The sequence below is a fragment of the Coccinella septempunctata genome, chromosome 4 (assembly GCF_907165205.1).
Source record: "Coccinella septempunctata chromosome 4, icCocSept1.1, whole genome shotgun sequence".
Taxonomy (NCBI): Eukaryota; Metazoa; Arthropoda; class Insecta; order Coleoptera; family Coccinellidae; genus Coccinella; species Coccinella septempunctata.
Genome location: NC_058192.1, coordinates 10,147,620 through 10,175,124, shown reverse-complemented (window position 1 = coordinate 10,175,124; position 27,505 = coordinate 10,147,620). Strand labels below are relative to the sequence as shown.

General features: G+C 36.6%; 1 protein-coding gene across 11 annotated transcripts in view; it reads left to right on the top strand.

The window, feature by feature from the left end:
- Window positions 1-27,505, top strand: part of LOC123310787 (TLD domain-containing protein 2) — a 98,057-nt gene that overhangs the window by 66,289 nt on the left and 4,263 nt on the right. For 3 of the 11 annotated variants that reach the window (XM_044894440.1, XM_044894441.1, XM_044894437.1), the window contains 11 exons: window positions 3,324-3,424; window positions 7,089-7,162; window positions 7,516-7,720; window positions 10,903-11,352; window positions 13,487-13,673; window positions 13,733-13,901; window positions 14,018-14,245; window positions 14,744-14,877; window positions 18,176-18,306; window positions 19,707-19,939; window positions 22,006-22,134. In XM_044894440.1, the coding sequence (XP_044750375.1) occupies window positions 3,324-3,424; window positions 7,089-7,162; window positions 7,516-7,720; window positions 10,903-11,352; window positions 13,487-13,673; window positions 13,733-13,901; window positions 14,018-14,245; window positions 14,744-14,877; window positions 18,176-18,306; window positions 19,707-19,939; window positions 22,006-22,134 (2,041 nt within the window). Of the gene's footprint in view, window positions 1-1,278; window positions 1,397-2,846; window positions 2,907-3,323; window positions 3,425-6,362; window positions 6,512-6,594; window positions 7,031-7,088; window positions 7,163-7,515; window positions 7,721-10,902; window positions 11,353-13,486; window positions 13,674-13,732; window positions 13,902-14,017; window positions 14,246-14,743; window positions 14,878-18,175; window positions 18,307-19,706; window positions 19,940-21,390; window positions 21,410-22,005; window positions 22,135-22,785; window positions 22,882-27,505 lie in introns of those variants that run through there. The other 8 variants (XM_044894438.1, XM_044894434.1, XM_044894439.1 and 5 more) reach the window with 7 other exon arrangements.

Genomic DNA, 27,505 nt, shown 5'->3' with positions numbered 1-27,505 from the left:
TAAATAAGCATGAGTATTTATTTCGACGTTTTCTGGAATATGTAAAATGCCCACTTGAGTAAACAATATATTACTGCAGAAAGTTCCACTCCGTTGAAACCCACTTCGCGTGTTTGTCCGATTCGAAGAGTTCTAAACAAGTAGCTGAAATATGCAAAACAGTAAAGTTGGTGTCGCCAACACACGGCCCGGCCAAAATATTTCTGTCGAGACATCCGTGTAAACCACATAATGCCTGAATTCGCTATGCAGGAATGTCATCCTTACATCCTGATAGTCAAGAATTTCTTCGTTTCAAAGTCCAAGTGGCGCTCGTGTTGGAATGGCGCTATAAAGTCAATAGATCCAGAAGGTCGGTTCAAGGCAACACGCCGACCTTTGAATCTACCGGGTGGGACTTGAAAGGGGGCAGAATTTTATTTTCGAATTTTTGGAAACTTCAAAATGGCAGGATATGATGATTGAATTTTTTTCCCCAGAATGGTAAAGATACACAGATGGTTCAAAAATCATTGACTGAGTTCCGTAGAAAACCCATCGAAAAGAAGAGGCGAACACACTTGCTAAGAATGGAGCACAAACGCCTCTTACTGGATCTGAACCTTTCTGTTATACAGGAAAATGCATAAGGAAGTTTTTGTAGGAGGAAATCGAAAGAGAAACACTGTGGTGGAATATTTCAGGAATGGATAACTTCAAAAAGTTTCTTCGAGATTTGAAACTGTAAGATGCAAGAAATATTTGGATTTCAGACCAAGTAACGCCTCCTCAGTGGCATACCCACAGGATATTGTCTCTTTGGAAGGATATAATGAGAAAAGGAGCTAACTTCTGTTTACCTGGTTACAGAATGCCTCGCCATTGCAACCCAGGGCAAAGAATATCTTGGACGAGGAACTTATAGGAGAAATGGGGACTCCTTGAAGACTCCAGATACTGGAGTTTATTGGAAATGTGGGGCCAGATGGAGATGGCGCAGTGGAGGAACATTTTTGTTGAAAATTGTCTACAGAATAACTTTATCAAATTTCTCCAAAATTAATTTGCAACCGTTATTCTCGTTTAGTGTTCATTTCAAACAATTCCACATCCTTATTCCGATACACTGACTCACTTCAAATCCTACTTCTTTTTTATCAGCAGGCGTCCATCCTCGTCGCGTGAAACTGGTTATCTATGAAAATTAAGATCGATTAGCAGAATCCTCTCTCGTGAAAACCTTTATATAATGGTGTAGGCCCGTCGCCAGACTAGTTTGATGTCACTGAATCCATTGAAAAGTTCACGTGAATTTGAGTGCATCGTGTGAATGATTTTATCGACAGTTTTTAAGTGCTTAGAAGATGGTTAAAATTGTTGCGGGATCCCCGTTCAAATTTTTGAAATTTTCAATAAGGTACGCATAGATTTTTGTTTTCAGCCAACTAAGTTTTTCATGGATTTTTTTTATGTCTACTGGCGCGGAACATACTTTCGTTAATTATGCAAAAATGTAGTTTCACATACGAAATTGATTGTTTCATTACAGTTTACCTTTGAATTTATATGAAAATCAATTTAAATTCACTGTGCATTCAAAAATTTTGAAAAGAGGACATCTGTTTTTCACACTAAGGATAAAGATATTAATATGCTTCAATGTATTTTAGAAAAACTAAAACTCACTTCATCAGAGAGAATCAACGTTTTCTGTTTGCTAAAAAAGGTTTTTTTTCTGAGAAATGTAAAAAATCTCAGTGATTGAAATGACTCTAATGTTTTACCAATTCATGGAACCACATTTTATTGTTTAGAAAAATTCCATACTAGTGTTCCCTATTCATTCAACATTGTTCAGTTGTCATGTCGAGAAAAGCACTTTTCATGTGTAAAAAAAGACGGATTGTTATTATGATTAATATCTTATTGTTCCAGCTTGACAAAACAATAAAAATCAAATTGAAATAAAGCTCCGTCGAAATGTTAGATACCAAATGAATCTCATACAGTTTATGCAAATTTTCGCAGGTTTTGTTGATTATTGATTGAGTGTCCTTGACATTCCAGGATATATTTTCGATATGTATTCAACGAAGATCAATCCACTGTTTGAAATACCAATCAGCTGATCTCAGTTTGAGACCATTGTTTACTTATCAATTTTTAGTTGCGAAAAAATTTAAGGGGTGTGATTTTTGTCAAAAAATTGGGAGCGTCTTTCATTTCTTTGCAGCCCCCGCGTGGCACCTGAAAAGCAATGTTTATTTTTTCCCTAACAGAGGCCGCTCAAAAAAAAAATTATATAAAAGACCCACACTAATGTTTGACAAGGAATCACCCCTGTATATGATGCATGAATAAAATATATTCAATAACGTCTTCTTAAAAGTTTTTCTTCGCTCAGTTTTGTATTTTGTACATTGATAAAATAATTTGTTCTCCAATCATACATTTGAAGGATATTCAAACAAAATCGTTAACAACAATAATAACGAGGTAGTTGGATAATCGAAATAATTTCTTTGTTTCATGTGTGTGAGTACAGTTTCGTTCTCCATTGAATATTCAATAGAAAATCAATGCCTATGAATGAAATTATACATTATTTCAAAACAAGAACATTATCCTTATTTTTCTTGTTATTTATGAATCCGTTAAAAACCATTCAGAACAACATATGAATCATATTCAACCTCAGTCTGCATATTTATTCATTCGACAATAAAAATTACCTCCCAATCAACAGGAAATAAGGAGTTGATTCAATTTCGCTTGCACGTGTTTATCCTTTATTTTTGCCTGTTTGCATTTTTTATTCTGTTTTTTTTTGTGCTTGTTTTGCATGATTTTTTTTTTGCTTGTCGTAGATCAAGAAGGGCGTCGCAAGATACTGGTAGGGTTACCAAGGATAATTTCCCATGGCTAAGGTGAGTGATTCTGATATTTTCCAGCTGCATGATGCTTCTGGATTTGTTATCCCGAATATTTTCGCTCGTTCAATCCATATCAATTGAGACAAGAAGGGTATAATCTATATAATGTACGTAGTGAGACTGATGAAGCTGCTAATTTTATACTTATGTTTGTATTCATTCGAAGCCTGATTACGCAATGTTTAAAATATCGATGATCCAAAATGATACTTTTTCCTCTCAATATTCTTGTTGTCATTGCCTTATCAGCTAAATAACACTAATGATACATGCAGCAAGAGATTCTCACGTAAAAACAACTCAATACTGATGTGGATTACGAGCTAAAATATAAACATTGATAAGTGACCTCTTGATCGACCAAATTTATCATCAATGTTCAAGTTAGCTAAACATGTTTTGTCTTTGCAGGAGTAAAAGCAGAAGTGTTGATCATGGCATTGCCACACCTTTTGACTTGGACGCCCTGCGAGCTAAGGTAGATGGACATTTGGACAAGAGCATCGAAAGAGGTGAGATATTTGCCAGTCCTCATCTCTGAACTTAGTTTATTTTGATAATTTTCATCATTTCGCTATAGGCATGCGCCAAAACATAACCTCGAAAGTTATTCATAACCTATATTTTGAAAACTTTTTCTTCACAACTTAACTATTTACATTATCTTCACCTACATAGGTTTTCGTTATTCGTGTGGTTAGAAGTATTCATTTCAAAATAGAGAGAAGTTAAGTTCTTTTTTTTAACACAACTGAATCTCCCACTTGAAGATGGTCATAGATAGATAGCGAAACGTGTGTTGGGAATTGTTCATAAACTCGTGATAAAATCATCTTATTCAACTATTCTACTTCAAAGAATCTCTTGCAGTTCTATAATCACGTGTTTCATAATATCCAAAACGAATTTTCATGACACCAAACTTCATTTTATCGATTATTCGTGAAGTCAATATCTTCCTTTAGACACGATGCAAGCTGCAATGTTTGTTTTGCTCGAACCAATTTTATCTTCCGATATTGAACATATGGCTAGCACGAAAAATTCGCCAATTGATTGGTTGATTAATTGCAATATTCATGGGCTTTAAAACCGCTAGTGCTAAAAATAGCTCGAATAAATAGCGAATAACACTGTCGATCATGCAACTAAATCATAAACTTTTCCTGTTGATGGAGGATCGTGTTCTTTCTCTACATAATATTTGTGAAAGGTTTATATGCAAGTCGTTTTGAATCATTTTGCTTTGGAATTGATTACCTCGTTGAATTAATAGAACGAAACCTTTTGTGCCGATGAAAAAAATGAAAATCTCTCTGCTTTTTTGGTTTTGCAACCTGTGAAAGGCACAAATTTGACTTTTAAATTGCTGTTTGAAATTTTCAATTATGGCCAATTCAAATCTTACTATTGTGAACGAGAAAAAACATGTTTAAACAACAATCATCACATGGTTTTTTATGTAGCCTACTACAATTGATCAGCTTGAAATATCCCAGTTTTTCATAAAAGACACATTCATAACAGTTCCAGATAACTCAACAAAAGACAATCAGTGATCAATCTTCATCACATTCTATATTTTTCCTTACCAAAACAACTCAATAGTTCATACTGTATAGTTTCCTTGAGTATGGAGCCACCGTTTACCTTTTTATATATACCACAGTTAGTAGCTTATACAGGAATTATTCTTGCCTTTTCGATTTGATGAACGAAGACGTTAGAAAAGTTTTCATATTTGACACCCCATATTTCAGAAAGGGTGAATATTTGTTGTATGCTTCTTTACAAAATTACAATGTTCAAAACATCACCTGCGTTTTTGCTTCATGTTCAGTAAACAGCCTGTATATATTCAAACTTCGAAAACAAATCAACCTCGTTGAAAACTGAATTGTTGAGCCATCTAACGAACCGACAATGAATCAAATCGGTCGACATAAACTTACGTAGTTTTCTACACCTATTACAGAGATTGAGAGTATCCTTGAACTGTGAATTTAATGGAGAAATTAATTTTAAGTAATCCAGGCGATTTCTCTCGGTGATCTAATCCGATACTTGTAATTTCTCGGAAGAATTTCCGCATTTAGTAGACCTTCACCCATTTATTTCCGACAGTTGGTTGAGAAATTGGAGACATCGTTTGATGTCATTGAGCTCTTTGGTTCAACCAAGAAAATATCAATTAACTTTTAGTGTTCCCCAATATATCAGATGTTGCTGGTTCATAAAGGTTCGCACTTTTCTAGTAATTATGTTCGAAAAGAAAGTTTTTCATCATTATTTATTACTTGGAAGTTTGTTCGAACTCATCTCCAACCAACATCCAAATTATTATCAAATATTCATCAAACTTCATGCTTGTACGAAAGAAGCATTTTTGATAGGGGATTCAATAACAAATCGAGAATATTGGACAACATCGGAGAAGCAAATTCTTCAAACATTAAAAATTCGTTGGTCTAATAGTCCTTTGAATCCTTGATGTAATTCTATCTATCCACTTGAAATCTCACGGATTTTTAATTTTTCCTTTTTCTAATTCATCAATTTCAATATCGAACACTTCGAAACATTCATGTAATTCTCTTTCACGTTGATGATCGCTTATTTCATTCAATAATGCAATTAGTTTTCCCGAGTGATTGTCACAAATGTTTCTCATGACTCATTCGAAAAAAAACATATGAATCATGGTATTCCTTATGGCTAGAGGTTTTTTTATTGTTCAAAATGATAATTGAAGGTATTCCTCAATCGTTAGTTCACGAATATCACGGGAACACAATATATTTTTATGAATTATTCAAGTTCCAGGATATTTAATCCTGAAACAATGGCAAATATGGAACTTTCCAATATTTTCATCCTAAAGCTAGATTTGGACGTGTGCTTTTCGGAAGTTTTTCGATAGCAATACCATTTATCGAAAAATACACCTACATACACTGAATGAAAAGCTCTTAGAGAAGAATTGTCGCCAATAGACCACTCATATCTTATCAAATAATCTCTTTCCTACGCCAACTCTCTTGATATGCCCCATAACTGCGAAATTAACAAAGTTGTTTTATCTAAGTCCACTATTCTGTTGTGAACTTGTACTTCAAGCATGTAGTGTAATGAACATTGGTGTTGCTCGATGATCAAAATTTCACTGTTAATTTCTGAAACACTAAGATATTTCTCCTAGTAGTGAAAAGAGGAAATATACAGGATCAATTCCGAAGAGCAGACGTCAGGGTGTGGAACCTTGTAGGTGATGCTTTTAAACAACTGCAGACTCAGAATTTTCCTCCAACGTACCATGAAATGATTGAACTACGTTGTGTTTTTCTGTGCTCTTTATATTAACATAAAACGTTCGAGGAGTAGAGTTTTGCTCCTTTCCACATATTTTTATGAAGAATATGGAATTGTCAAGCTGACAAGCGTAGTGAAAAACTAGACCAAATCTTCCGTTTTTGCATCAATTTTGGGAGGAAATTGGACTGGGTGCTATAGAATACAGGAAGCGGAATAAGCGGCAGATCGGTGGATCAACAAAAAATGGTCTATCTCGAGAATGGAAAAAGAGAATCTCAGACCACAAGGTGACTAATCAAACTGCACTTTATCAGCAAACTTCAAACAGTATTCATACAATTCTAACTATAATAAAACGGAATCAATCACTATCTTTGGAATAGTCGACGTCTGGCTGTAGCATGGTGCGGTGCATGATAACCATAACCAATTCGCTGATCAAAACACATTCCATCTGTAACTGCGGACGAAGGACGTTCACTTTTATTCCGTTTAGTTTTCCCATAGATTCAACGTGCGGAGCTAGCAAATGACGGGTCGTATCAATTACACGCACCAGCTTCATTTATTTGCTAACAGACGATAATGTTTTGCGCCGTTTTTTCGTGTCGAATTTCTTCCGATGCCATGCAACTGTTACTGGCTGCGTCGTAGCTGAAGTGTGAGTGGAAAGGACCTTTTTCTCGCTGATCGTCATCGCCTGTCAGAAATTATGACAGAAAATGAAATCACGAATTATTCGGATATTTATTTCAGCCTAGATAATGAGGACAACTACGTTGTTGTCTTTATCAACAGCAAACAAGGTCAATAGTGTTGAACTGCAATGGGGAACCGCCGTTTCATTTGAGCTTTTTGTTTCAGATCTGAATAGTTCAACGAATAGTTTATCAGAGAAGAAAAAGTGTGGACCTCCTGAAAATACAACGCTTTATACGGTGAGTGTTCAATACTTTTCCTTGAATAATCGACTAACACAATTGGGGAAGTGAATATGCGGTTTTTAGATAACAATGCCTCATGCTTTCCTAAATATTCATTGTAAGTACAGGTGTCAATAGTATTTCTCGCTTTTGTGAAGAATGTTGAAAGTCTTTTATGACTGTACATGTAGAAACAAAGTGGGTTCTTATTGCATCCAACTCGGTGCCAAAATTAAATCAAATATAATCCCTTTAAAAGGAAAAATTTCAGAAATTATTCCTAAATCATTCGATAACTCTGTACATTATCCAAAAAATATCTGCACATGTATCGCCATTATTTCAAACTTTCTTCTTTCGTCTTTCAGGTTGTGGATAGGGACACTCTCACATCAGTAGCTGCTAGGTTTGATACTACCCCCACAGAATTGACCAAATTGAATAGGTTAGCAACCCCATATATTTTTCCCGGACAACAATTGTATGTTCCTCTCAGAGAAACAGTTGAAGAGGAATCTGAAGGATCTACGCCTGTTGAAGAGGCCCATGAGGATCTCCCAAAAGACGAGAAAGGTGAGCCAATTTACAATTAATATCCTTAACACAGTTCATTTCTGTTTGAGATTTATATTTTCAATTTTCTATTTTGTTATATAAAGAACTGCATTATGGGATTAAGTAGTTGAGTCACTACACTACTCAGTATTCAACTTAGACTTGAGTTTTCCATATATATGTCGGAAATTTCTATATTTAGACATGTAGAATGTTAATATATTGAAGTTATCTATCGATGATCCTAACCAATGCAGAATACCATGAAAAATACCACCATATTTATAAATGAAAAGTTCAAATCATTACACTGATTGACCCTGAATAGTAAACCAAGTTTATTCATGTTGTCTACAGCGGCATTGAAAAAAAAAAGTATTTGAATCTTAAGTTAGATCATAAATGGGATTCGCTGTATCTTAGAACGGAATTTCGTGGATGAAAAAAAAACTGAAATCAAAATGAGTGGTTTGTTTGTCATTCTTTGACTCAACCAGTATAATTCTTGTGAATAATAGCATTTTCTGTGTAGGTATTGCTTATTTGTAAATTGTCAAGTACGCCACTGGTGGCTCACCTAGAACACTTATCAATCGATTAAAACCTCTTTTTTATGCGTAAATCAATCAAAAAAATTTGGACGTTGAACTGAATATTAACTGTTAAATCGATTGCTAATCTATGCGTTATTCATAAGTACAAATTCGGCCTTGATTGAGGTTATAAAACTATGAAATTTTATGTCTTTTGAGCTTAGCCGCCTTTCGTCAGTTTCCTAATTTGAATTGGGCAAAATGTATATCAGCTTATCGCTTTTGTGGGTCGTGTCAAGGATTTTTTAGGTCGCATACACATCAGAACAACACAGTAGGCACTGTTCGATGTATTGATAACATCGAAATAGAAAAGATTATATTCAGCTCAATTGTTTTTATTTGTTGGTGAGCCTTTATAGGGTCAGCTCAAAATCGGATCCTTATATTTTCAACCTACCTCTTCAACCAAAATACTGCACTTTTGGGCATACGGATTTAGATTTTTTAAAGAAAGATGTTACTCGTGATTCAAGTGTGATTGAAATACAACTTGGTTGTTCCCTGTTGTCGAATTAGATGTGCCACGTGTGGGATTTCACGATAGGAAACGATCACATTAAGGTGAAGACAATTTTATGTAGTACCTACCGGAACTTGATTCAAATCATCGAGCAAATATGTGATCAGAAGTTTTTCCTCTAATTTCATCAAACATCAAGGAAATAACCATATCAATCCGATTTATATTTTCCCACGCTCCAAGGCAAATGTTCCCGGTTTGTTAACGATATGAAAACGCGTGGGAAAGAAGAAGAATGATCCAGAAATCACGAATAAAAAGTCAAAACTTCCGAGGACATTTCAAACAAAAAGCTACAATCCAATTATTGAATTTTTGCTTCATCCTGATACCAAAAAATTCCCTTTTTCTTTATTTCGAATAGCAACATAGATATTTTGAAGGCTCCTCAAAACCCTGTGATAAATTGAGTTTAGCCGTATCAGTTTCACTCGGAAAAAGTGTCGAGAGGATATAAGAATTTTTATCGAACCGGAATAAGATTTTATTTTGTGGTCTGAGAGTTATTGAAATAAATTTGCAATAAATAGTGATCTTTTGAGTAGGATTAGAGCTATACAGGATGTACCAGAATGAATTGATAATCCTGAAATACCTCCTAGTAGAGCTTTTCGACGTGATGAATAAAATTTGAAAAATTTGCTTAGGAATAATTTTTTTTATTTTTTTCTTTTTCTTTTTCGTTGTCTCGAATTTTTCTCTGGAAATTACGATTTCTTTCACGATAACGTACGTTTTTGTATAACACGAAATTAAACAACCATAAGTAACATGAAGATTATGCCTCTTTCCAGTTATGTAGAAAATTTAGCTAGATCTATGTTGTGCAAAATGGAAAGATGAGGATGCTATTACAAATCGTTGAACAGTGAATCAAAATCTTTTGAGTTGAGTAATGAAAACTGCTTTAATCACAAATTGGCCTTGTGATTGAGAAAAAAGTTCGAAAATCGGCAACTTAGGTTAGGTTTTTTCAGAAACGGTACATTTTCGCTCAAGTAATGTTCGTGTCATTCGATAATATTTGATCTACTCTGTCGTGGTGTGACGTTTGATTCTCTAGTTTTGTGACACCCTGTATAAAGAATTAAATCTCCGATATCACCCCGTCGTTATTTTTATCGAAATATGTCGAAAAATGGTTGTGAAAACAAGTTTTATTGACACTAAACTTCAAGTTTTTTTTCTCATAAAAAAACAACTAAATTGGAAAGAAAGAGATGGGGTGACATCAAGACGTCCTTTAACTTATAAATTATAGAAAAATCAAGGCTTCACGTAAGAAATTGAAAGCGTAAATTAGGGACTAGTGAAAGACGTTTTTGAATGGAGATTCTTGAGGTATTACTTCTCCTTAAGTTGTTCTTGATGAATTTTGTCATTTTTTTTTACTGGAATTATTCAGGGTGTTACCACAGTCTACTACAGAAATACGTGAATTGTAGCATATACGGGATGAAAATAGTTGCAGTACCTGCTGCAGCACCAAAAACTCAAAGATATCAATTAATATTACGATTTGGGCCTTCCTTGGACTAAATTTTTTGCATGCTTACTATTATATTTTCAAAAGACTTCATGCTATATTCTTCAACTTGATTTTCCCTGGCTTTTTTCTGCCCCCTATAAAGGGGGGCATTATTGCCCACGTTGAGAACCTATGGTTTGGAACGTACCAAACTGTATGGAAATTCCATAAAAATTTGTTCAAAGATTCTCATTTGTAGTAACGAATTGAAATCTTGGAAAGTAATTGACGTATCTCTAATATTTAAACAGTGCATGTATACAGCAAGTGCGACCTTCAGATAAGATAATCTGACTCCACTGAAACTTATGTTCCATAATATTTTGTTATCACAAGTTGAGATATCCTCACCTTTCCAGTCGGTTTCCCAGTTTATTCAAGCGATGGACAAAGTGTTTGTGTAAACGGAAAATTCATTACCTCAAATTGCGATTTTCTTTTCTTCTCAATCGAAATGCACAAACCCAGGACCGGACGTCGTAAAATTAGCGAATACGTGAACTAAAAGCCGGATTTTCGTCGGAGATGTTTCAATCGGTCTATAATTACGTTGCAGACCTGCTGGACACCCTGAGGCCGGCCAGCCCCAAACCCGGACATGTGGAAAGGGTGCGGACGCCCTCGTACGCGCAGAGCTCGACGGAGCGCGACGAGGAGTCGCCCATCTTCAGGGAGAGGTTCCTCAAGATCAACGTGCGGCACATCACAGACGGCCAGGGGGTGGTCGGCGGGGTGCTCCTGGTCACCCCCAACGCCGTGATGTTCGACCCGAACGTGTCCGACCCCCTGGTCATCGAGCACGGCCCCGAGGCGTACGGCGTGATTGCGCCCATGGAGTTCGTGGTGAACGCGGCCATCTACAACGACATCGCCCACATGAGGGTCGGTCACACGCAGACCAGCCAGTCCGAGAAGCCGGAGATTTATTACCCGAAGTCGGAGAGCAGCGTGGCGGACATGGAGCCCGATTCTCTGCTCGTCAAGGACGAGACTTTTCCGGAGCTAGGTAAGTGTATCTCCTTCTTCGTACAGGGGAATATAAGCCTTTGGCATTGTATAAAGACCAATTTACGAGTGCGAGTGGCCATACCGAAACCATAGGTAAGACGATACTCGCACCTCGCTGGCGTGGATACTCAGGGGGTGCATAACGCACTTTGGAGTGGCAAAAACTTCCTTCATCCCTCACTCCCCAGCTCCACTCCTACTGCTATTAAAGCACCCCGCTGGCGTGGATACTCGGGGGGTGCGTAACGCACTTTGGAGTGGCTAACCCTCTTTCCTCCCTTATTCATCAAAGCTCACCTCTGCTGTTATTGAAGCACCCCGCTGGCGTGGATGCTCAGTGGGTGCAGAACGCACCTAGGGGTGAGCTGTCGTGAATCTGTGCCTTCTTGTTTCATCCCCTAACCTGGCTGAGGTCCGATACCTGTCCGTTAAGTGTGCGTCTTATGTTCTGGCTGGCGAACACGTCCGTGAATCCCGTATCGTGTTTGAGATTGTGGTCTTTATACAATGCCTTTGGCTAGAACAGGGTGGGTCGGATTCGGAACTTTGAAGGGAAGGTTTTATTATGAATTTTCATGACTAATAGTTGGGAGCCGACGATGCTGAATCGGGATTTACTCGAGCGTCGTGGAGACCTAGTGGATTTCGAAAATTAGATGGTAGAAAGAAAAAAGGTTCTATAATTTTCTTAATCTGACAGTTTGAAGATGATAACAAGGCATTTTTGTTAAATATCTCCCTTCTTGTACCGCTAATCGTTTCTGTATTCAAAATGAAAGTTGTAGATAATAAGATTCTATACAATTTTTATCTGAAGCAATTTTTCATACCCTTAACCGTTTTCGAGTTAGAGGGTGAAAAGGGCGAGGAGCTTAGCCACACATGCGAAAGGCCACGGTCAATGTAGAAACCCAGTCTAATGTATATTCATCGCCATATATCTCAAAAACGTTCAAAGGTAGAAAAAATTGCTTCGGACAAAATTTGTAGAAAATGTTATGCTCTACAACTTTTATGATGAATGCGAAAACAATTTGAAGTCCAGGATTGGAGGTAAATCAGAAAAACTGATTTGTGTGACCTTAATGGCCAATTTTTATTGTTTCGGCTTGCTGAAACTGTCAGATTATATTTTTTCCGTTATTTTTGAATCATTTGTCAGAACTATTGATGTCTTCAACACATTTAAACAAATAGTAGGTGGATGATTATTAACATATCGAAAATTTCAACGAATTATCTCTTACCCCCTCAATATTATCAACAAAAACGTGAGAAAATTCTTAAATTTTCAACACCCTAATACTCAGTTGCAGGAAAGTCCGTTATAGTTTGACGATCCATTAAAATGTTAATCCTCCATAATTCGCTTAAAAAATTACAGTTTTATATTTTGATGAGGCATAAAATTTAAATGAACTTTCCTGCAACTGAGCCTAAATCTCCAAAAAATTGGATATCTGACAGCCTGTTTATTTGTGTACTAAAAGTTCATTTACATTTATCACATTGTTGGTTGTTTATTGAGATCAAATTGCCGAAAGCGATTAGTGAAAATATTCTCTGTGTCATTTACGTTTATCTCTTGGTTGCTTATCTTGACAGAATCGTTTTTATGTAAATATACTTATCATTTGTTGATTTTTCGAAATACCAAATCCGCCCATAAAATACGTTGCAGTTATTCACGAAATTCTTTCTCTTTCTTTTCTTTGTTTCCGCTTATACCTCGGGGAAATTTTGGGGTTGCCCACAATGGACATGCCCTTAACAATTTACAAAACTCCTTCAGTATCGGGACATAAAAACGTGAATATTTTCTGCTTATCTGCTGGATGATTCCAAATTTCATTTAACACGTGTTGATAGAGCTGCTGAATCATTTCAAAGTAGCATCTTAAGATTTTTTAAAACTTTTTACCTAGGAAAAACTGTGCACGATTCATTCATCTTTTAAATTGATTTTGCAATGAAGAATTATTGAATAAAACACAACAACAATAAATGTTGCCTTTCGAGATAACAATGACGATGTTCATTAACGGTAGAAGTCTTTCGAAATCGCGAATTCAACAATTTTCCAACGAAGATTAACAATCTTCTCGCATAAATTGACAAAAGATTTCCTTCAGCTGGTGATGATGCCGAATCGGTTTGTTCTTGTACAGAAAGGGAGGGCGACGCCTTCCCCAAGGCCTTTGATCGAGACCTAGTGACTCCAACGAACACTGACGACCCTGAGCAGCAGCAGAAGCTATTGGAGGAGAGGAGAAAATCGCTGCTGGACCACCACTGGCCTGTGTCTTCTAGAGATAGAGCGTAAGTTCTTATGACACTTCTTATGACGCAAAAATTCAATTTTGTTCTTTTTGCTTCAGTTCGATCGACGTGGATGAGCTACCCATGCATTCATCTTCGATGCAAGAAGAGCCAGTGGAACAAATAGAAGAAGAGGAGGAGACCATATCAAAGGAAAGTTGCCATGATTCAGGAATCGATATCAGGGAAACGAGTCTACCGCCGGTGGTTCCCATACCAACCAAAAAAGTGAGTGTACATACTTCTTAGGGACCCTGGGTAACTCATAGAAGAAGTCCATGGTCCATGATTCTTGTGTAAACCCTGAATGAATAAAACATTTTAATCCCCCAACTTTATTGCAGCAATACAGCGATGCTGATATAGTACTATCGAAAGATTGGGTTCCACCTATCACAATAGCCCCAACAAATGTTACGAATACTCACGAGATGTTCAGTCCGAGGAAAAAGAACAATTCAGTGTCCTTCAGTCTCGACTCTACGTCTGAGCTTGATCCTACACTACCGCCATTGACATCGAGTATGGAGTCCAAGGATGATAACGAAAAGGCTGAAAATAGAAAGAACAAAGTGAGCACCTAAATTATTCTTTAATATTAATTCTGAAGATTTAGCAACTCCCTCTATAAAAATGAATTCTCTATAACACACCTATCCTATAGTTGGTGTATTGTGATAGTAAAATGACCCTTTTCCAAAAGTAATTTTTCTATGAAATCGTTTTTTCTCTATGGGCTTGTCATTGGCTTCTTATCTCTGAAGATTTTAGGTGTGCAGACTCAATTTCTTCAGGATTATACGAATTTCTGCTCTTAAAAAGAATAATAATATTGGTGGAAACTGTAAATCGGAAAAATTGTTTTTGAATTATTCGAAATTTTCGAAAAATTTCCAATTTTAATTTTAATGCCGTGTAAATTTGTAATTTTTTTATTTTTCGGATGAGAATTGGGGTTATGAAACACTCAAAATTCATACAGATTTTATTCAGGTGTATTAGGAGTTGCTACACAACGCTGTTAACGAAAATAAAGTGTTTAAAACATTATTAATGGGCGACATTTTCAGATGTTAAAAAGACTGTCCTATCCTTTGTCGTGGATGGAAACGCTAGGAGGAGAAAAAGATGATGAGAAGCCGTCAAGTCATCCGAATTCTGCTGACTCCCATCATGCGTCCGTGTTCTCCAAAGTTTTCTCAAGGTATGTAGTTGTGAATATCCAGGCGTATCAAAGTTGTGGTTTGCAAATCACCTTCGTTCACCTACATGTGGTATGTCTCAATTAAATATAATGTTTCGTATGGAAAGATTTTTAGCGAAATTGAGAGCAACCTGCGTGATGAATACTCTACAGGATGAGTGCTTGACTTGTACCTATTTCATGCAATCTTCTGAATCTGAACGAAAAACTTTCGCATTTCCTTTCCTCTAAATTGCACTCTATATCGAGAATTATTTCAAGTATCATATAACCGTGACTATTTTTTTGAAATATTGTTATTTCGTCAATTTATTCAAATAGTGAAAATTGAAAAAAATACTTACTCTCGAAAATTACGTACTATCACCTTTAGAAATAAACATACAGTGTGTTTTAGCCACGATTTCACCAGTATTGGACAAAATTAAAAAGGGAACCATCAGTAGGATAGTATCTTTCGAGAAATATCCTTATTTGCTATTCGAAAAACTATAGAACATTTGCATGGAGGTATATCACAGAAAAATCGTTTCTGAAAATAAATTATTTCAGATTTTACAGGTTTTCTAACTCAAAAGGTATAGAAACAATATTAATTTAGAAATCCAGGAAAATCTAATTATATTTCTTTCAAAAATCATTTTTCCGTAATAACTTCCCATGCCCATGTTCGATAGTTTTCCTTATAGCACATTTGGATAGCCCTTGAAAAAAGTCATATCAATGTTTCACTTTGCTCAATGAATAAATCACAAAATCCAGTGACTCACTGTGAAGGGCGGGCAAAATACGTTGTCTACTGAGGGGATCTCGAGAACTAGAGCAGCTAGAAGAAAAGGGATGACACATTCTGATGATGATCTCTTTTTTCCTGACTAATCCTAATCTGAAAACAGAACCGGCCTGTCATTTCTAGATTTTGAGTTATAAACAAAAATTGGGATTTTGACGATTTCGAAAAGTTCTCATAACTTTTTCGTCTTTGAAGTTACAGATCTGAAACTTGAAACGAAAGTCCGCCTAATGATTCGAAATATTTTGTGCTCGTCAGTGGATTCTACATAAAAAAGTGCCTGAACACTTACACTTACAGATGTGTAAATTCAAAGGCAAAAAAGTTATGAGAACTTTTCGAAATCGTCAAAATCTGATTTTTTGCTAATAACTCAAAAACGAAGAATCCTAGGAGGCTACGGTTTTCAACATTCTTTGTTTCTCTGAAAATGTGCTCGGAAATATTTCTTCCGTTTTCTTCAAACTGCAATAGTTCCGAGATCCCCTCAGTAGACAACAAATTTTGCCCACCCTGTACATAATTCTCGACGACTTGATATACGTACAAGTCAGACTCACCCTGTAGGAAGAGACAAAGACCCCGCAGGTCTGCTGTGATAAAACTGTGATTCATAAGAAAATTGGTGCCATGTTTTTCTCCTAATCTGCTTCTTTCTCACCAAACACCGTTCGGACCCTAGCTCCCCCATCAGTCTGGTGGATTTTGGCTCGGGACTGTTCAACAAAACGCCGTCGGAAGAGAGCGGCGGCTCCGGAGGGCCCCAGTCGAGCGGGAGCGGCGGGCCGCCCCTAACCGACTCACCCCGCGCCGACACAACCAGTTTCTTCCCCAGCAACATCATCAATACGGTCGGCGCGAGCGTGGGGGCGGTGGGAGCGTCCGTCGGCGCCATGGGGGCGTCCGTGGGCGCTTCGGTGGGCGCCATGGGCGCTTCCGTGGGCGCCTCGGTGGGCGCCATGGGCGCGTCCGTCGGCGCCTCGGTGGGCGCCCTCGGCGCAACCGTGGGGTCTTCCGTGAAAGAGGTCGGCGCCACCGTCAAAGACATGGGGTATGTTGTGTTGGTGGTAACCTAGCTGTACACTCAACACACGAACACAGATCACTTATATACGGAACACTCTCTAGACTGTCACACGAATGTCAAACTTATTTGCTAGCGATATGGTGTATGTGGTCGATATATTTTGATTTTTCTTTTGGTATCTTGAGTTACTATTGGTATGCTGCATCATTCATCCCATAGGACCATTCATTCGAACTTAGAAAATCATTAAATGTTCGGGGATCATCCAATTTTCACGCGATGTCAACCACTACTGCAGTAGGTGGATTATTATCTGTTGTTTATTATCGAGTTTCGTTTCTGTAAATTTTATGCAACAATCTGGCATGCCAAGTCATGTCAGAATAGTACGAGGAAAACCCTAGATGGTATACAAAGGCTAGCCTGTGTTTGCATCACTGGAGCTATGAGAATTCTCCCAACACTGGAGAGTACTAAGGATCATTACTGATTTCACACCTATTCATTTTGTGGTAAATAGCTTAGCTCACGAGGTCATTCGAAGAATATCTTACGAAAATACCTAAGGGTGATGGAATTAGGAATCAGAGGACCTGGGTCTCTCTCACCAAATACATCCCATCACCCATCAGAGGATCTTCCTAGAGATGATAAAGAAAACCAGTATCGAGAAAACATTCCTAACGATGCGAGGAAAAAAAAAATGGTGAACCCACCCCCAAATCCACAGAAAAAAAAACCATAGTATACAAATAGTTCGAAAACCACGACAGGGACTGGCTCAGGACTATTCAGTTCTAGCACCAGATGCTCACAATTTGTAGGCTGCTGTCCAAGCGTCTTTTAGGCAGAAATATTCACAAATAAAAGATGTGTGGGAATGAACCTAGAAAGAAACTATGTGACTGCAATCAAAGCGCTACAACTCCCATATCATCTATTCTAAGATGGTATGGGAATGTAGAAAAAAAGTCGACGAAATGGACAGGAAATACAAGGTCTGTTTGGACTGGGTTCTCGGTCACTCGTCAAAGGTAATGAAGATACCAACACTTGCCAGAATAGGAGCACTAACTTATTTCACTGGTTCGGAACACTTCTCTGATGCAAAATGTTCCTACAAGAAAGGAGTAACACCCTAGAGTAATCTGCGAGACTGAAAGACTACAAAAATGCCCTTGGGATGGGTAAACCATTATAAACAATGTGTCGACAAGGACGAACAATCTCAGTTGATTCCCTTTAAAAACCGAAAGAGATAATGCAAATTCCACATGATGTAGCTATAAAACTACGCTTCAATCCAACATAGGATCAGTTTCACCTCATTAATACCATGGCATCGTCATCATCATCATCATTCAAGTCATCTAAATGGTTGTATTGCGCTTGCATCAGTAGCGATTTTCCCTACTCTCGTTTTATCTTCTTGAGAGTCGATTCTATGTGACGTTCTAAAGTTTCACCTTTGATTCCAGACGTTCTTCGGTTGGCACATTCATGAGACAACCGACAGAAACATCCAAATCCAAAGTACCTCCACCAAAGCTGGATTACCGATCCATGGTGTCAGTGGATGACATGCCAGAGCTCTTCGTTTCATTCGATAGTAAGTAGTGACCAATATTTTTCATTTCAAACTTATTTATTGTATAATAAGCATTCTAACACCAAATGCTGGGTTTTCAAGAGGAATTAAGTACAGAAAGATGTCCAAGCCGGTTTAAGAGCCTTGGGTTTGAATAATCAGAGCATCAAATTCAGATGGTTAAACAAGACCTCAATGATTTTTATAGTTCTCAATTAACTATCCGGTTTCTCCTTTTTAATAATGAACCGTCTTGATTAATTATCACACAACAATAATGTCAACGTAATTATCGGAATCATTAATAAAAAACTGACGTGTTCAATTAATGAGGTACATAAAAAACACATTAATATATTTATAGGATGGTTGAATACCTTCGTTCCTTCATTCGGTGTTATCTTGATATGGTTTTCTCGTTGTGTTATATTCCGAGATTCCAATTATAGAAACGATGGGATAAATCGAATCCAGGTTCTTAAGAAAATTTATTATTTGAGGTTGAATCCTTGAAAACTGATAAACCAAGTAATTTATTTTTATGTAACTATGATCTCAGTCAAACTAATGAATACGAAGTGATGCAATACACCGGAAAAATTGATGACACATCGGTAAACGAATTATGTTGCTTCAATCGAAAAATAACTGTATTTCATCTTCGAAAAAAAAATATATAGCATTAAAATTCACCACATAACATAATCAACACCCAAAAATAAACACTCTGCACTGCAATTGGCTGATTAGTAGGAAATAGAAGTAGATCTTTAGAGTTTCTCCTAGATGCCGTTAAAATCGTTGTAGTCTGACGAAATAGTTGCAGAATATATAGAAAAATCCATCTTTTGTTCATGTTTACATCATAAGAATTACCATTTCTAACAACAGATTAACATCATGTTCATTTTTCAATCGCTGCAGTCCATTCACCACGTTTTGGGCTAGATTCAATTGGTAGGTTTTGCATGTGGCTGTTTTGTAGCACCTTACAGATTTTACCACAAAAGAAAACATCCCATTTTTTCCCGATCGCAAACGATTCACCTTTCGAAGGAGTTGATTTGGGTTGTCGAAAATTGAATTTTTATTCGATGACAACTATAAATAGGTCTCAAGATTGAAGAGAAGTATAATCATGTTCTAACGAATTCAATTTACGACAACTTCTAAAACAATATAAATTTTGCATGTTTAAAAAAAGCAAAAATCAAACAAGTATGTTGGAACCTGAAGATGCTATTGTGATAGCAACTCATTTTTGTGAAAATCATATAATTTGTTTTCAGTTAAAGTGAGTTAGACACGAATAGAATTGATTTGTGAACCTAAAAATTATCTTTTTCTGAAAAATGAAGCAGAATCCTTGCTCATTGCCTACTGACTATTGCATTTTACCTTTTTTTCGCACGTTTTTGCAGAACTGATACCACGACCCGCTAGACCATCGGAAGATCCTCCTCTCTATCTTCGATTGCGGATGGGAAAGCCGATGTTCAAGCCAATCTCCAAGTCTACGCCACTCATGTCATACGGCAAGAAGAAGATGAGGCCGGAGTATTGGTTCAGTGTACCAAAGAATAGGGCAGACGAGCTGTACAAATTCATACAGGCATGGGTTCCTGACATATACGGAGAACTCAATGAAGAACAAGTGAGTTGTCTCATGACTTTAAAATTTTTATATTTTTTTTATTTTTTTTTTATTTTTTTTTATTTTTTTTTTTAATTTTTTTTCCTTTTTTTTCCGAAATCGACGATTTCAATAGGACGCTAATTGCATTCCCTCTGAAGGTTTATTTAGAGTATTAACACTTCGGAAGAAGGCGTCAATTTTTCTTCGGGTCATAACAATCTGAGCTATCCTAACAGGCCCTGCATCAGAAAATGTAGAGCAGTTTTTTTAACGAAGTAGTAGTTTCAAAACAAGAAGGGAATATTTTTCGAAAAAAAGTAATGATATGTGTAAACTGCTAAGTACACTCCTCTACACACTTCTAGCCATCAACAAAATAAGACTTCATTTTGTAATATAAATTTTAAAAAACCACCACGACGGTTCATTACTCAAACTGATTCATTCATGTATACGTTTTTTTAATTCACGATAAGAGTGAAAAATGATGTGAATAACGCATGAAATATTCTGTAACGTATGTTTTTTCGATTCAAACGACGTTTAAAGTGAACAGTAATCACCGGTTGATGTCACATCGCCATCAAACGAAGCCATTAAGCTCGATCATTTGAATTTCAAAACGTTATGGCGTCTATATTGAAGTTTATGTTGGCGGTAGTCTCCTGTTTATCCTTTCTTAATTGTCCTTAATTGAAAATGGAGAATAACATTCTTGCTACACTATCCAATATAAACTTTTTCGAGTGAATATGACTGATAACTGATACAAACGTGAAAGTAGATCTTTATTGAATACTATATGCATCTCTTCACAGCCTTGTCAGTTGATATTGCGTGAAACAACATGAGATCACTCCTTTTAAGATGTGGAGTATCAAAATGGGGCCTTTAACTCGTCAAAGTTTTGTGAAATACTCCCTTAGAGTAAGATTTTGTTCGAGATTTACAGGGTTTTTTAGAACCAGTATAGGCAAATACGAGCACAGTGATTTATAGTGTGTTTTATAGCCAGTAATCTTGATTCTGTAAGAATTCTGGTTCTACCCTCTCGCCAATCTCCTTGACCTCGTCAATGAAATGTTCCTTGTGTGGGCCATTCGCGAATTGGATAATGATAACATTAACGAGCATAGCACTTTGTTTTTTTTCTCGTTAATTCGTCTATCGCATTTCGCGTTATTTCAATTAAGGCATGCAACTTTGCTTAAAGTCGAACCGAACCGGTCAGTTTCGGTTGTGTATTGTTGTTTCAAGTTGTCGTCACAGGGGCCCCAATTACGTCTTGCTTCCTGCTTACATAATTGAGCCACTCAGTCAGTACGAATCCAGAGGTGCGGGATTGTGACAATCGCAACAATAACAACTATTATTGTTCATAATATGAACGTGAATTGGATTGCATTTAAGTTCATATAGTGGATATCGTGAATGTAGTGTAGATTTTAGACGGTTCTTGAACACTTTTTCAATTCAGCTCTATACAGGGTGAGTGATCTATTGTAGTAAGTCTTGTATTTTGAATTTCAAGAAGCCGGTTGAAAATTGTTGACGAACATTTGTCTACAACCTATAATCTTGGCTTCACGATACCCTGTGAATGTGCCGCTGTGAAAAATCGTGGATAACGAAAATACTGCGTAGTTTGACGGATTTAGGTATTGATATCCATCTGTCAGACGTTTAGGTTAGGTTTTTGTTGCTGTTGAATATTTGGTATTTGAATATGAAATGTAGAAATTTGAGATGAATTGGAGAGTATGCACATGAAATTCTGTGAACATCAGCCAATAAATTTTTTTTGGTTGGGTTTCAAAATCATTTAAAATATTTGAGAAGTGCATATAACTCGAGGAGCCAAAAAAATGATCCAGAAAGCTTTAAAAAAAAGTAAGATTTTGGACGTTTACTAAATGCAAATAAAAATAAATCCTCGATCATAGAACGAGTTTTTCTTTTACCTGAGGTTTTTAATTGAAGAAAATTTGAAAATGTGATTGAACGCGTAATTTTTTTTATGTATAAATTATTATTCTTCACCGTGGCTTCTCGATGTGGTTGTAATTTGATCTTTTTCTGTCCAGATCAAAGAAAGGGGGTACTGCTTGGTCGAAATGGACACAGAACTCTGGAGCGATGATCCGACACCTTCGAATAGTAGACACAACAGTCAGGATGGTGATATATCAGAATTGACGAAAGACAGTTGGGAGGTGAGTTGTTTTATTTTTTCAAGGTGGTGTTTTGTATATCCGGGTTATATCCAAAATGTTCATTGTTTTCCGATCAAAATAGATCGTTTTCGATCATGGGAAAAAATTAAATGTTTGTTTGGCTTGCTTCTTTTTCTCCGGCTCAAACTTCAAAAACCAAATAAAACTTTCAACTTCAGATTCTGAAAAGACCTCGTCTTGTTGGATCCAGTACTAACAAGAATGATTTCATTTGGCACAGATGCAGCAGTAACAATAAGCGAAATAATTAGAATAAAAATAATCATCACAATTTGCAATTACTGCTGGTGCCAGGAAGTTGAAATGAATCTTACGTCATGATGAATCTGCCGAGCAATCTTTCCTCGTAATGCTTGTGTGCCTTACATTTATTGCTTTTCCTTCACAGATTTGAAGCAGTCCCATTTTTGGTATAGTTTCAATAGGATTACATGGACAATTTGAAAAGATTGTGAAAAAACCTTTAAAAAATCTCGGTAATGAACTATGATGAAACGATTTAGGTTTAAATTAAACTCCACCTTTCAAATTCGAATGAAAAAAAAGGGAAAACAATGAGCATTTATGAACATCGACGATAAGATTCCATTTTATTTTGATGGTGTGCTGGGCTCGCGTTAATAATGATAAATTGTGATTATTTGAATGCAGCTGATCAAGGCGCCCTACGTTAAGATCTACAGCATTATCAAGACGCAAACCTTGTCGGCGGACTACAGTGATGAGGTGATTTCAAATGCACCACACGCCACAAACAAATATCTAAATTCAGACTCCGAGAAATACCTCATTAGTTGAGCCTCTATTCTCCAGATGTTCACACGGAATGACAAACGATGAATTTCAAATAATCTCTGTCTACTCTGTCTACGTCACCGATTGTTATAAAAAAGTATGAGTAGAAGTTAACTCGTAGTTAACCAACTAGTCTGACAAGACACCCACGTTATTATAACTCAGAAACATGGATTAATTTTTACATTTTCGATTACCTCAGGAGGATTTTCAATAAAATTCATTGAAATAAACATATAACTACCATAATACAGGTTGTCCCTAAGTCACATATCAAGTGACCCGCTAAAGTATTTTCGAGATTTTTTTTGTTCGTTTTCATTTTTGATTGGTACGCCAATGCTTCAGTTCGTGCCTAGTAGTGCCAAGTAAACGAGCATAACATCAATTTTCTAAGCGTATCATTTAGCGTCATGTATAATTTGAATCTGAGGCAGATGCAATTATATAATTGTTCTCTTCGAGAAAAGTCGACGTTAAGTACTGGTTTTTCTTCAAATTGTCATGGGAACGGTGCACTTATAGATGCTTCTGTTTTTTTCATTATATGTGATAATATTTGGCAGGAACAATCTCGAAAAATTAGCTTTAATCGCTGGTTCTTTTCATGAGAGGAAACTCACATGTTTGGACGTGTTTGGTAGATCAGTCGTGTGAATATTTTCAAGGGGATAATAATTACCTCGTCTGGAGTATAGAAGCTCAACCTCAAACTCAATTCCAACTCCAAACAACACAATGTAGTGGCTTTACCAAGAATGTCGTAATAAATGTTCGATGTTAGTTTTAGATTAGCATTAATTGAATGATTACATAGATGGATATCTACCCTGGAACGAAAATGAAAAACGCCTGACCCCTGTCTGTCGTATTTTATATGTTTTTTATTCATTTGATCTTGTGTAATGAAGAGAAACGCCTGCATATCGAAAGGAATTCCACCACTCACTTCTCTCAGGAGTTTGACCTTCAATTTTGTCGATTCCTTCGTCTACTGAACTTACATTTTCGCCATGGGTGTTACGAGAAAACCGGACCCGATCATTATTTGGGTTCAATTCACTCTATAATGTGGGTAACGCTGAATTTTGGCGATCAAAACCTTCATCAAGGCGCCACTTGTTATAACAAATGCGATGTCGGTTCAGCTGGTTGAAAAAATTCTTTGGATATAGCCCTAATTAAGTGGTTATTTCTCAACTCGTTCAATATTTTTGATTATTTTTCGGACATCTAGACACGAACAGTATGCTCTAATGAAGTAGTGTATGTAGAGTACGACCGAAGTATAGTCATTTTCCACAAATATGTCATTGGAAGATTGAGGTGAAAGTGAATGTATGAACAGAGCACTTTTCACCAGCATAACATAAATCATGTATAATGTGAGTATTTTCAGTGCCCCTCTTATCTTTTAATTAAACGTGACAGCTATTATCCAAGTTACATAAAAAAGTTGGGTTCTTTACGACTACTAGTGTTTCGATTGAAATGTTTGCTGTTCTACAATGATTAAATCATCATATATTGTGGCTTCTTTGAACATTTATACAGAGTTGGAGATTTATAATCCCTTCAGGAATAAAAAATACTTGAATCAACCATGTCAACACATTTGGAGATTGGCATAAATAGTTGCATGTTCTTGTTCAGGCTATTAAATTTGGTTTTACAACCTTCACTGCTCCTCCATCTAAGATGGACATAATTCTATTCGAGGGGTTACTTGAAATCCGTCTAATTTCATTTATCATCCTCGTAATTTCCCATAAATACCCCTCGGACATAATCTACTGTTCGTTATCAGCTCTATTTGACATTCAGAATCCTTACTCTTCAATTTATAATAGCTATAAAAATGTTGTTGCTCTACGGCTATCAACTGTTCCGATGTTTGCGGTTTGACAATAATTATCGTGATATATTGTAGAATTATAATGAATTCTTGGGCAGTTGGACATATAACATTTATAACCTCTTCAGTAAAAAAAAAACTCAAATTATCCCATTTATCCCTGTCAACACATTTCAAGATTGCCCTAATATATGCAGTTCCATGTTCTTGTTCATGCCATTTAATTTGGTTTTATTACCTTTACTCACATCTTGAAGATGGTCTATTAGCATATTTGAATTCAAGTGGGTACTTGAGTCATGCCGTAGGTTTATTTATTAATTTTCCATAAATATCTTGGACATTCTGTTTGCTATCAGCTCTTTGTGTTAAAGAAACAGCCGGTGTAGGTTCAAATACTTGAATTAAGTATTCAAATAATTGAAGAATTCAACATTTAGCTGAATTCCATGACAGGAGGTTATAAATAACCTCTGTTCATGAAAAAAAAGTTGAATTATCCCTGTAGATTGCCATAACCAGTTCTATTTGTTGTTCATGCCATTTAATTTGATTTTGTTATCTTCAATCCTCCCGCTGAAAACACGCACATAATTCTGTCCTGAATTTATTTATCGTCCTGTTAATTTCCGATATACAGCACCGACATTCCGTTCGTTATCCGTTTTTTGTCATTCAGAATCCTTGAGTCGACTCGTCTTCCTGTGAATTAATTCACGAATAAGGAAAAATCGATGTATCTTCTTTTATATCATCGAAGAGCAATTCCTTGACTTCCTATCCTCGCTGTATAATTTATCGCTTACTTTATCTCCTACATTGGAATCAAGGTCCGCTCCTCATTTATCCACTTTTACGGTTCTTGAAGTGGTTATAAAATCTGACGGCGATTACCAACACTGGATCGTCGTAAAATAGTTTTGGTAGCAAAAAAAGGGCTGATTGCAATTGGGGACTGTTTTTTACATGGCATTTTGAAGGACGCGGTTTGAAATATAGCTCCCTCAATTACCTGACCAGATATATGGAAGCTTAATTGGCTGATGGAATAGGTAATTTGGGTTTTTCGACGAAGAAAATGTCCGGTGTGAATACATATTCTGGGAGTGATAAATAGATATTTGAAGTGATGATTATTACATTACAATAATAATAATATGGCTATATGCTCTAGAAATCAAAGTGCATTATTCTGAACTACCTTGTATGTATTATATTTCGAAGCTCAATGCGAGAATGATATTCTGATTGCTAATAACTGAATGGAGCTTTGTGAAAGCGTGCAAGTGTGGGATAAATGAAATCCTTCGCAAGCCGGTAGCCTCAAAAGCGCCGTCGTTTCTAGCTGTACGTCTTTCGACCTTTAGTTCTTTAGGAATCAATTGGAAAACCGTCAAATCGTAGTACACCGTCGAATTCACCTTGGTGGCGTCTCAAATGATGACACCGACAGCTGTCGCGAAGCTTCCAGCTTAGTTCACGTTCATACACCTTGTACATAAAACGCACACGCTCAAATTACAATCCGTTTAGTCGACCGGTTCGCCGTACATTCTAACCAGGGCGAGGAGCATCCGTGCATGCGGCATTCTCTCTATTCTTAGGAGCTGCACGAATAGAAGGCGGCAATTATATATTTTAATGTTACCGGAGTCGGTAACGTATCGCGCTTTTATCGCGAGCGAGATTCCCGAACGGTAAAGTTATGATAGACGTACCTGCGGGTGGTTCTGTACGATCGAACATCGAAGAATTCGTGTGTTTTTCCATTCGGTACCCCCACGGGAGTTTGAGAATTTCGTGATGGTGAGTAGGATGTCATGTTGGGATGTTCGGTGTGTGTTTATGTTTCTCGACTATTTATAACGGATGTTTTGATTCCGTACAACGAGGTATCGTCTTTTTCTGGAAGGTTCTGAAGCTGCAACACTTCCTTCTCCGAATGTTAGACAATGTTAGACTTTTGTCTCGGATTATTTCTCAGAAAAGGGTTAAAATTTGTATGTGTGAGTTGATATAGATATATAGATGCCTTTTTTTGTCTATTCTATACTTTGCAAGCGAGTACAATGACTACTGCTTAATTTTTCTAACTACTGTACCTACTAACGCTTTCACTGGTGAAATCCCTCCAACTTTTTTGATTCAAATGGGTAACCCTGTTTATTTTCGCAGATTTCAATGGAGCTCGTCATTTTGAATCTGTACATGCGAATGTCCAGTTTCATAATCAAATTTAAAGTCACTTTAAACTTCCTTTAGTGTCATTATAATTGCAAGCGAAATTATCATGAATATATATGGTCCTTTTCATTTTGAAGGTATTATAACTTTGTCCATTTCATCCTATAACCCTGTATTGTGCTAGAATATGATTGCTTGAATCTTTCTGTGGACGTTGAAGCGTTTTATGAATTTTTCATACATACCTCCTCGATAGCTCGGCAGCATTTTGAATCAATTCAATAAAGTGATTATTTTGTGCTTACTACATACATATTTCATATATCTCCTCAATGAATCTGGCAATAATAAGAAATGTTTCCTTGATATATTTCAACTTCTACTCTTTTAATATTGGAGGAATTTACTCCTCAAAACCAATCAATTCCATGGTGGTCATTTATTTCTCTTGAAACATATGAATTTACTCTCCCAGCATCAGTGATAGTAGAAAATTATAGTTTTCGAGCAGAGTGC